Source organism: Helobdella robusta (assembly GCF_000326865.2).
Source record: "Helobdella robusta unplaced genomic scaffold HELROscaffold_60, whole genome shotgun sequence".
In the NCBI taxonomy this organism is placed as follows: Eukaryota; Metazoa; Annelida; class Clitellata; order Rhynchobdellida; family Glossiphoniidae; genus Helobdella; species Helobdella robusta.
In genome coordinates, this window is record NW_008705331.1 from 549,218 (window position 1) to 560,685 (window position 11,468).

General features: G+C 34.7%; 3 protein-coding genes across 3 annotated transcripts in view; 2 read left to right on the top strand and 1 right to left on the bottom strand.

Moving 5' to 3' along the window:
• Positions 1–1,392: 1,392 nt before the first annotated feature.
• HELRODRAFT_115173 (hypothetical protein) lies at positions 1,393–6,575 on the bottom strand (the record flags this gene model as incomplete). The annotated part of the gene is made up of 11 exons (XM_009029586.1): positions 1,393–2,137; positions 3,036–3,143; positions 3,401–3,502; positions 3,745–3,805; positions 4,013–4,158; positions 4,404–4,502; positions 4,685–4,801; positions 4,946–5,121; positions 5,409–5,563; positions 6,101–6,198; positions 6,378–6,575. 11 exons carry the CDS (start codon positions 6,573–6,575, stop codon positions 1,949–1,951), a joined length of 1,449 nt encoding a protein of 482 aa, XP_009027834.1. The 3' UTR covers positions 1,393–1,948.
• A 557-nt stretch (positions 6,576–7,132) lies between these two features.
• HELRODRAFT_186038 (hypothetical protein) lies at positions 7,133–9,402 on the top strand. Its single transcript, XM_009029587.1, has 6 exons — positions 7,133–7,491; positions 7,569–7,808; positions 8,070–8,320; positions 8,403–8,551; positions 8,666–8,773; positions 8,879–9,402. Exons 1-6 carry the CDS (start codon positions 7,176–7,178, stop codon positions 9,114–9,116), a joined length of 1,302 nt encoding a protein of 433 aa, XP_009027835.1. The 5' UTR covers positions 7,133–7,175; the 3' UTR covers positions 9,117–9,402.
• Positions 9,403–9,648: 246 nt separating this feature from the next.
• Positions 9,649–11,468, top strand: part of HELRODRAFT_180273 (hypothetical protein) — a gene marked incomplete at both ends in the record, with an annotated part of 2,571 nt that continues 751 nt past the window's right edge. Inside the window, 4 exons of the mRNA XM_009029588.1 lie at positions 9,649–9,994; positions 10,265–10,504; positions 10,625–10,875; positions 10,967–11,118. Coding sequence (XP_009027836.1) covers positions 9,649–9,994; positions 10,265–10,504; positions 10,625–10,875; positions 10,967–11,118 — 989 coding nt within the window. The remainder of the gene's footprint in view (positions 9,995–10,264; positions 10,505–10,624; positions 10,876–10,966; positions 11,119–11,468) is intronic.

An 11,468-nucleotide genomic window follows, 5' to 3' on the forward strand; every position in this document is an offset into this window, starting at 1 on the left:
CAACAACGACAACAACAACAACAATAATAAAAAAAAATAGCAAGAATAAGAAGAACAATAGATGAATCAATCGTTAATTATTATTCATTCTGATTAGAAAGCATTATTTGTTAACTCATTGCAAAGCCGGGTAAAAAATAAATAAAATGAAAAAAACCGAAACACACACACACACACACACGCAACACACACACACACGCAAACACACCCAAATATATATATATTTTATAACAGTATTTAGATCTATCATTATACTATCATTACCAAATCATCATCATCGTCATCATCACCAACCGCCATCATGAATTTCAAATAAAAATAAAGTAAATATGGAAAGCCAAATGAAAAGTAGTGAGCATTTAATTTCAGAGTGTGGCCGTTGAAAAACTTGTTGAAACGATATGAACTGGCCTGGGTTCAACTGCAAAAAGAACCACAATCCATCTCTCTCTCTCTCTCTCTTTCTCTTTTGATTAAATAATTATAATTTTATTGAAAAAAAAACTGGCCATTAAGGTTACTAAGGTTACTACATAACGAAGGACACGCATATGCAAGAACCATCAAAAACCAAAGAAAGTTAATAATATAAAACAGTCGAATAAAAATAATATATGGTATAAAATATGGTATAATTTTATCCCATATATATATATATCATATATAAATATAGTATAAAATTAATCAAATATATGTTAAAACTAAAACGCATGCACGTAGGTTTGTATAAAAAATGTCTAGAAGATGGATTGAATGAATGAATGCTGTGTCAGTAATTAAGATACAAAAATCTCGTTAAAAACAATGTCAAGTATGTTTGTGTGTGTGTGTGTCTGTGTATGTGTATGTATGTATGTATGTATGTATGTATGTATGTATGTATGTATGTATGTATGTATGTATGTATGTATGTATGTATGTATGTATGAGTGTATGTATGTATGTGTATGTCGGTATAACATGGAATTCATAACGTTGGAATGAACCATCATCATATCAGCTGAAAGTAAAATGCTCAAACTCAAACACAAATTTTAATTAATATGAAAAATTATAGATAGGTAGAAAAATATGCCATATATATATATATTCTATATATATATATATATATATATATATATATATATATATATATATATATATATATATACATAGAATAAAATAAATAAATAAATAGGAAGGCAGACATACACAAACAAACAAACACAGGCATACGAGCACACGAATGCAAGCATATTTACACAGTATATATCATATGGATAGATAACTTGGCAATAAATAAATAAATAAAGATTTAATAAATAAATAAGCAAATAAATCAATAAAGAAATGAAGGAATAAATGAATGAATGAATGAATAAATGGAATATTATATAGATCACGTTTGATCAGACATAGCCTGTAATAGAAATAATAAGACACAAACACACACACACACACGCACGCATACACATACATTTACATTAGGTTCACAACAACTCATAGATAAGATTAGGAAATTTATATATATATATACATATAAATACATATGTATATTACACATAAACATACATTTAATAAGTAGATATATATATATATATATATATATATATATGTATATATATATATATATATGTATATATATATATATAGCGTGCCATAAAAAATATATACTATTATAGTGAAACGAATACTACAACGGATAATATTTTGGGTTGGTTCATCAGGTATAAACATCCTCCACCTGACATCATTATTTTCTCTACTCAATTTCATCATAATCATAATCATCTCACTTATCATCATCATAATCATCATACAAGTTATTTGACCTAATTGTCCTAGCCTTACTTTACAACCACCATCATAACATCATCATTGTGATGACAGTTATTTCAAATGACCTTACCATCGTCACCATCATCATTCATCGTCACCACCATCATCATCGTCGTCGTCGTCATCGCGATTACTTGACTTCATTTTTGCCGGCAGCGTCTGCATCGTCATCAGCAGCGGCTTCATCGTCGTCATCTTCGTCATCATCCATCTCATAGGCTGCCAGCTTTTCTTCCAGAAACTTGATCCTACGCTCGTGTCCCTTGGCTATGATCTTCAACTTGCGAATGTCGTCCAGTAGGCCTTCCATCACGACAGCCTGGACGATTGATTGATTGATGGTGATGATGACGATTGGATTGGAGATGATATAATGATGATGACACTGTTGTGATGACGATGTCGCAATGATGTGATGAATGAATGATATGTTAACGCAATGATGACGCAACTCTCTTTCCCTCTTCCCTCTCTGTCTCTCCTCTCTCTCTCTTTCTCTATATATACACACACAATGAATATAATAAAAAAGTAACGATTAAGACATAATGATACAATCTATCTACGATGATACTGTTTTCTAGTAACATGTTGAAATGATAACAATTGAGATATTGCACTATAATGGCAATGATATATGACAGGATTTGATAAGACATTAAGATTTTTGAGAAACTTGATAAAGGAGCGTACATTTATAAATAGAGCATGCGTTGTATAACAACAATGGTATCTAACAAGAGGTACTTGTTGCGGTGATCTAGAACGTCAGTCTCACATATTTAGAACCACATAAAATTCACTATATATGAATTTGATACGCAATCTAGAGGTATAATGATCATCAAATGTTTACTAACTATCCCAATTACTTAACTAAATTCGTCTAAGCATGCAACCACACATTCACACAGAAGTTACTCGAATCAAAATTAAACAAAAACCTGATTGGAGTCAGGAAAGCCTTTGAGGTGTTGAGCAGAGCCAGCACTGTTAGCAATGGCAGTCGCACTGTTAGCAATGGCAGCCGCACAGTTGCCATCCTTGTGACTGTTCAGGACCTTATTCTCCACACTATCTCCATGCTGAAGATCCGTATTAGCAACAAATGTTGGACCTGTTGCCGGTGTAGTAGTAGCTGTCGCTGCTGCTGTTGCAGCTGCTGTTGTAGCTGCCGTGGATGATGCTGCTGTTGTTGAAGCTGCTGTAGTGCCGACGCCTGCTGCCCCGTTTGGTTTGACGGTGGATACGTTTGTTGTTGCTGATTTTGTTACTTTGTTCATGGCTGTCTTCTTTGTTGGCACATATCCATCTTTCAATGGGATCTTGCAGGGAATGATGACAAAGTGAGGTACTTCTTCTCAGTAATTAATTACAAACTTAAGGTTCTTCTATTAGTGAAAATTGATGTTGCCAAAAAGCACCCAATCAAGCGATCCATTTTACTTAACATTTCAAACTCTCATAAAAACATAATCAATAACCCATAACGTCATGTGTAACAATATTATCATTCCAATAATAAATTATGACTGTTTTATTATTTTAATATATTATAATTACATTTCAACCCTCAACTCACCAGGATGGGTTCAGCATCCTTGCCAGCCAGCCACTGGTCAGCCGTCAGGGCTGGAATGTCACCCAGAGTGTCGGGATAGAGGTCATCTTGGAACAACTCAGACTGCAAAAAATTATAATAATAGCTATTATTATATATTATTATTAACATTATTATAACATCTGTCTCTCTCTCTCTTTTTCTTTCTCGCTCTCTCTTGTAATGGTTAGAGGTGTCTAATTAGGTATACAGTGTACTGAGAGGCATACATTCACAGGAATGGTAGACAGAAATTACCATTATACCATAATTAATAATAATAATAATAATTATTATTATTATTTTTAATGTTATAAATAAAAAACCTTTCTTGGAACTGTCATAGGAATGATCTCACACAAGCCTTTGGCGTGCAGTTTATAAAATCTGCATTGGTTTTCAATGAAGGATGATGACGACGACGAAAAAGTCGGTGATAATCATCATGGTGATGATGATGAAGAAGATGATGACGGGAGTGACGACGAAGATAAAGAAGACGACGATGGTGATAATAAAAATGGTGATATGATTATGAAAATAGTGAGGACAATGATTAAGAAAATCATCACCGTCATCATCATTAATTAGTACCTGGCGATTTCGCAGGAATTGACATTGAGCCCACGTTTTGGCATCCAGCCAAATCCTCTCTGCGGATCAGACGACTGGTACATACTCAAGAAATGAACGTACGGAGGATCGTCTGTCACCTCTACGTAGCGAATCATACTGTCACCCTATTGGTCGTCGGTTTTTGCGGATGTTAACTTGATTGATTGATGTCATATAATGGGAATTAATTTCATTCTTTGGGTGTTAATCTGATTGGTTGATTTTATTATAACGGAATACATTGTCGGTAGATATTGATTTATACTTGTATATGATTGGCTGTGGTTTTAGTGAGGATTAAATATGATTGGTTGTAAAATTTATTAGCAACAATTTTACTGGTGGCTATAGTGAAAAGTTGGTATCTTACCTTTCCGCAGAGATAAACGATATTAGTGTCAGGGTCGTAGAATGGGAACATGACGCCATTGCTTGAGTCGACCTCTTGCATGGTCATGTTTGACAATTTCTAAAGTGAATGATAATAACAATTAATAATAATAACTTTTACATAACTATAAACAATATCATCATACTCGCTATCATCTTATCATTTATAATGACCAACGTTCTCGCATCATCATCTACCCTCACCATATTTTTCACCACATTCTCATCTTATTTTTCCATCACATCACTCCATTCACTCACCTCATCCCAAAGAGCGTACTGTCTCTCACTCATTTTTGAGAACCCGGTGGTGAAGATGGTGTCGTTTTTCAGGTAGACAACTTGTGTGGGTTTGTTGCCCTCGTGGCAGCAGGCCTCCTACGGTCACATAATTATAATAGTTATAACAATTATAATAATTATAATGAGTGAATGACTGACTGAATGAAAGAAATTATGATGAATAGTTAGATAACTATAATAAACTGTAAAATTGGCTCGTGAATGAATGAAAATACCGACACTAAGAATCTGGACTTTCCTCGGGTCAACCACCCTGACCTTCTTGTCCTTACAAGAGACCACGAACTTTGACCCCACCCAATTCCATGAGGCGCTCAGTGGAATGTCGGGAAAGTCAATTTCGAAGATGGGCTCTCCGTCTCCAACATTCCATATGATCACCTTGTTGTCTGATCCTGGCCACAAAATTTTTTTCATTTTTTTTTATTAAAATTTAAAAATAATATTCTGAAATGCATGCAGAGCCTGTTATAACATGTTAAAATTAATGTTTGATTTTAAAAAGGTTGATGAGAAAAATTGCTCAAATAAAAACGATGCACTATCAATTATAATTTTTTCAATGATATTTGCATTAAATAGAAAAAAAAATTTTGAAATGCTCAAGGGCAATCAAACACACACAAGCGCGCACAGATACACACACGCACATGAACACACACACATATATATATACACAAACCTCCACTCAGCAAAACATTTTGAACAGTGGGATGCCAGACGACGAGACCAACACGTCTCTGGTGCAAGACCAGATCGCACAGAGGCTCCTCGAGATTTTTTGTTAGGCCCCCATCTGGAATTTGCCACACTTTAACTGTACAGTCTTCAGAACCACTAATTATGGTTTAGGTGAAAATATGTAATTTTTGTTTAACTTTTAAATCAATCAATCTCTAGACAACACACAATCTCTACACAACACACAATCTCTACACAACACACAATCTTTCTTTACACATAATCTTCCAAATTGGCCTATTTACCAATATACAAAACTTTCTTATGGGTTGAAGCAGGATATGTAAAGAATCTCAATTTTTTCAACTTTTAATTATTTTCGGTAATGTCGATTTTTTTTTTAATTTGTACCAAATAAAAGTAATTAATTACCACATTGAAAAACAATTTAAAAAAAATAAAATTTAAACATTTAAAATAAAAGCAATATTCCGTAGTTAGTAAATATACAATCGTAACTTTTGACTCGAACAATAAAAAATCACCATGAATATATATCCATATATCTATGAAAATCACGCTCCAACTCCCCTCCGGAAGTAAGCTCCTTGTTCGACCGTTGAGAGTGAGCGAAGGTCATTATATTTATTTTAGTTATATGTAATCTTTATTGTAATCTTTACACAATCATACCTGGCAATGATGTCATCATTATGGGGACACCATTGAAAGTCAAGCACGGCTGCCTTGTGGCCAACCACCAGGGGGGCATCCCTATCCACACGCCCTGTCTGGATTGGTCACATTAATAAATAATTTGGGTTAGTTGACATGTTAGATAGATGTAAAAATTTATTATATTTAAATCAGATTAGATTAGCATTAGATAGATGTCAAAAATTTATTAAAAATTAATAGGTGTCAGAAATTTATTTATGCAAATTAGTTCAAATAGATATCAGAGATTTACTTTTTCAAGTGAGAGAACGAGGAAAGAACCCCCACCGGCAGCCTCAGTGATGATGGCAAGGTATTTTGGGTTTACTACGCAGAATGTCGAGTCCCAGGAGCTCTTTGTTATTCGAATGTTGTCATAACATTGGTCTCTCTTCACCGCCTGGCCGAATACGTGACGGAATTTGCTCTGCCTTACACCTCGAAAAGACATTTTTTAATGGTACTCTGTTGTTGTTAAAAACAAATTATTTATTTAGAAGTGAATTAAAATTGAAGCGATATCCGACGATTTATTGAAAAAAAATATTTGAATCAGAAAGCAAAGATGCAAAGATACCATGATCGGGATCATTGTTAGTTAGCAGAACTAAAAGAAAAACACATCACAAATCACATACTTGATTATCTAATCAGCTGAGTTTTGAGAACACTTGAGTTAAATTCTCGTTAAATGAAGTTAAAATTATTTAACACAGTTACGATAAGACAAAAATAGATCATTAAAGAGCAGGACCACACGGACGAATTGAAAATTAAATTAGGGGCGGAGATTAGGCAGACAATGCAAGCAGATTTTTTTTTTATCGAGAACTACAAAACATTATCAATATGGAAAGCTAAAAATACAACCACTCAAGCAAGATGTTAAAATCTGAGATCAATTTTGTGAAACGAAGTTCAAGACAGTGATAGATTAAAACGAACAATTCTTTTGTTATACTGATAAGATAAAACCATTTATCTGTCATATTTAAATGCAGAGACCTTATATCAAAGTTAGGTACGGCCACTGGACGGTATGTGAGGTACAATGGAAACATTTAAAATGGTCTGCTGTCTTCTTACATGTGCATTTCTTTTGCTTTCTGTAGCAAATTCCCAAAAACTTCGTGGAACGGTTTCAGTTAAAAATGCAGCACTAGTTAGTTTATATAATGATGAAACTGTCCTCAATGGTTCCTCAAAGTACAGTTTGTTGGTTTCGACTTACGACACAAGACCCAACAGCGTTGACAATGCTTACGTCCTTGATAGACCTGGACGTTTCTTGAGTGACTTGCGCAAAGTAGAACCCATTCCGTTCGATGACCTTTTCAACTGGCCAAGACAAATGAAACAACTTGATGGTAATTAATTATTCTTAGATAATTTGGTACAATAATTTCATACTCAAATAAAAGAAAGACAAACACTTTGCTTTTAGATACCGATTTCAACTTGGATACAGTTTTGATTCCTGATGGTGCCAACATTGCCGGAAAACTTAAAGGCCACATAAACATCGCAAACGTTACCAACTTCAAAAACATCATCACGTACGACATCACCTCCCCACGCACTCCTAACTTGAAAGTTTCTCATCATTACACGGATGCCATCTTCAAAAAATTCTCTCTGGTCGGCGGGAGAGACATTCTTACTTGCAGAGCTGTCTATGTGTCAGGTTTGAGGTTTGATTCATATGTTTGTAAGGATTTCCTATTTGCAAAATTTCATTGCAATTGATTTGAATTTAAATAGAATCTACACTATTCCTACCCCTGCTAATAATATTTTAACAGACTGACAATTGAATTTTTCTTGCAATCGTACTTTTGCTTTTAGGACATGACACAAGTAACAAATATCGGCTGAATAATGAATACATTTTGATACATTCAACATTGAAAAAATGAATATTAATACATTTTGTTGAATTGACCAGGAGTATACAACAATTCCGAACTTGTCCACCTGAAAAGACCTACCATTGGAGACCCTCTTTTGGCACCATGGAAAGATACGGTACTCATGAAGCAGGTTTGTGATGCAAATCTCGTTGAGATACAATTCTTTGAGACAGTCCTCAAAAAATGGGATGTAGTATATGCAGCTGGTTCCAACACTAAACAACTGAGCATTATCTGGGCCGAAGCCAAGAATGGAACTCAAGGAAACTGGGATGATCCAACCCACGTGAGTAACTATAAAGACATGAATGAATATTTCAAGAAAGCATATTAAAAAATTGTCGCTAATAGTTTTATTTCAACCTTAGATTAGAATGTTAGCACTGGAGTCAGGGAGGAGGATTAGTGACGTGCAAGCAGTTGACGTCAATTACGATCTTAAAGTGGACATTATCGCAACAGTTGAAAGTTACAATGGATCCGTCGAAATCTGGGAACTTCCTGCTAAGGATTTCAGGTTGGTACATTATTTTTTTCACCGTAATATAAGTTTCATATTTCATTGGAAAATTGAAAAAAGCTATATCTAACACTTTTTAATAATGACAATGACAAATGTTCGTCGGTATAGATTGGTAGCCAACTACACAAGACGAGTTCTCGACACCTACAATTCAAGAGCTGGTGTCGGTACTGGCATGACACCTGGAGCCGTGTATGTTCAACATCCAACATTCAAGTATGTTGACGACAATTCATTGTAGCTGTTAAAAGTTGGGCGCTTTGTAATTTTGACTGTAATTGTTAGAGATGTTGAATGAAAATGGAACAATTCTTCCAACAGAAAAGTAGGCAAGCCCTGGATCTTCGTGGCAGGTGCCGACGATGGTCGCGTGTACTACTACGTGCCTCTCTCGCAAGATGTTAAGGACTGGAGGTACGCCAAGAACGTTCTAGTGGACTTGGGAGCAAGACAGAAAGCAAGTGGTCTAGCTGTGGTAGACCTCGACGGAGATGGGGCCATGGAAGTTGTTGTCAGCAATTACGTTGGAGGACAGTTAATGGTCTACAGTCTTGGCTAAAACGTATATGCAGTTTACAAATTCTCGCTCAAATGAAAGGATTTAATTTTAGAAGTCGTAAAAAGTTTGAAATAAAAATATTGTTAACCTTTTTTGACACGTTTTGTTGAAAGCAATTGAAAAAAATGTTGATGACACTATTCTGACCTAAAAAGGCGTGACATTATCAAAAGAAAATCAGAAAATAAATAAACAGCTGCTCAGGAAAGGCATTTTTCTACCTTAATTATTCGTAATTAAAGTGACCCTGTTTTTTCGCTTCTAATAATTTTAAAAAGTCTACAAATGTCACGAGCTTTTCTAAAAAATTTCGATAAGAGGATGGATTTGTTCATTTATGTTTTACTGTTCATAAAAATTAGTTTTTAGTTGCGTATATTCACACGTGAGAAGAAAACATGTTACTTTACACTTTCAATACAATTTGTTTAAGTAAACATGTGAAATTTAACCAAGTTCAAAAACTAATCAACCGACATTCCAACATCCGAAGTTCAGCTGCATGCGAACTTAAAAGTTTTAATTACATGACATGTTCGGTCATAAATTTACAACACATCATACGACTATTGAAAAAATGAAAAGATTCATTTGTTTAGTTTGTTGTTTGTTTTCAATCGCAAATTCGAAAACATTACGCGGTGCAATCAACTTAAGAAATGCTGCTCTACTTAGTAAGTATGAAAATGTAAATGCTGGGAGCGCTGAGAAGTTCAGTATTTTTGTGGCAACTCGCGATGAACGGAACGGCAGCAGCTTGGACGCTGTCTACATCATCGACAGACCTGGACGTTTCTTGAACGGCCGCTTGTCAGAAGTTCAGCCGATTGCATTCGATAAGCTCTACAATTGGCCAAAAGAAGTTCAAACGTTCGAAAGTACGGTAATTTTCGAGAATTATTTTATTTTAAAAAATCTAAAACATATAATTCCGTTTCTACGTTAGAAAATATACAAATGATCGAAAAAATAATTATGCGATCACCAATTTTGAATGTAACTGGCTTGCTGAACATCTAGCACTGCACATGTCTGTCGCAAGGGCTGTGTAGTTTCTGTAGAAACAAAGCCACATTAAAAAACTGAGCTTTATAGGAATGTTTTAGAATGGTCAATTCATTGAATTTGCTGTCTTCTCAAACCGCCAGATGTGGTTGCAGGAATAAAAACGGTGATGATTCCAGATGGAGGCGACATTCTGGGCAAACTGAAAGGGCACATCTACATCGCCAACATAACTGACATCAACAACATTGTTTCGTACGATATCACATCATCACCGCATCTCAATGATGATGTTTATTATTTTTACAGCGATGCGTTCTTGAAACAGCTTTCGCCCAGTGGTGAGAAGGACATTTTATCATGCAGAACTGTGTTTGTTTCAGGTTAGTCTATCCATTGAAAAAAATAGTTTTGATATTTATTTTACAAAACTTCATTTTCAAACCGTATACGTTTAAGTATTTTATTAAGAACTTTATTTGATTTATCAAAATTTTTTGTAGGAGTATATAACAGATCTGAGCTTGTTCTTCTGAAGAGACCAGAACCGGGTTATGAATTTTCAAAGCCATGGAGAGATACTGTTCTTTTGCAGAATGCATGTGACTCGTTCCTCTTTCCAATACAATTTCCTGCTCCCAACTCCCAAAAATGGGATGCTGTATATGCCGTCGGTACTTATGCGAAACAATTGAGTGTCATGTGGGCAGAGTCTGAAGATGGGACGCCAGGCAGTTGGAATGATCCGAGTCAGGTGATGAAAGATTTTTTTGTTTCGTCACTTGCTACGATGGCTATTTTTTATTCGTTAGTTCAATAGATATTTGTCATAATGTTTGTCTCAGTTGAAAATGGCAGCTGTTGACAAAGGAAGAAAATTCTACGACCTGATAAGAGTTGACATCAACAACGACAAAAAGTTGGACGTCATTGTTTCAATCATATCTGAAATTAACGGCTCCATTGAGATTTGGGAGATTCCTGAAAATGATTTCAGGTTTGTCTCATTATAAATGAATTGTTCATTTAACCTTTACAAGGTCATAAATTTTCAAATGTTTTATGAATCACTGTGATCAGTAACAAGAACTCCACCTGTTTTAATTTGATTATTTCCTCCTTCGAGTCAGAAGTATGACTTATTTAAATTATTCTGCATGATTTGACCGTCAGTTTGAAAGTTGATATCAGCAGCATTTTGAAAAAGTGAACTTTAGCATTTGCTGCTTGAATTAAGGACAAAATAATTTATCGCGTTCTCTTTGGAATAAGAGTAATGGAATAAACGCACGGAAATTTTTACTGTTAAGGTTTAATTATTATTATTATTATTATTATCAAAAAGGC

Coding starts and splice junctions, on each gene's coding strand:
- HELRODRAFT_186038 (XM_009029587.1), top strand. CDS start 7,176: ATGGAAACATTTAAAATGGTCTGCTGTCTTCTTACATGTGCATTTCTT. Junction 8,552..8,665: donor CTTCCTGCTAAGGATTTCAG/GTTGGTACATTA, acceptor TCGTCGGTATAG/ATTGGTAGCCAACTACACAA. Junction 8,774..8,878: donor GTTCAACATCCAACATTCAA/GTATGTTGACGA, acceptor TTCTTCCAACAG/AAAAGTAGGCAAGCCCTGGA.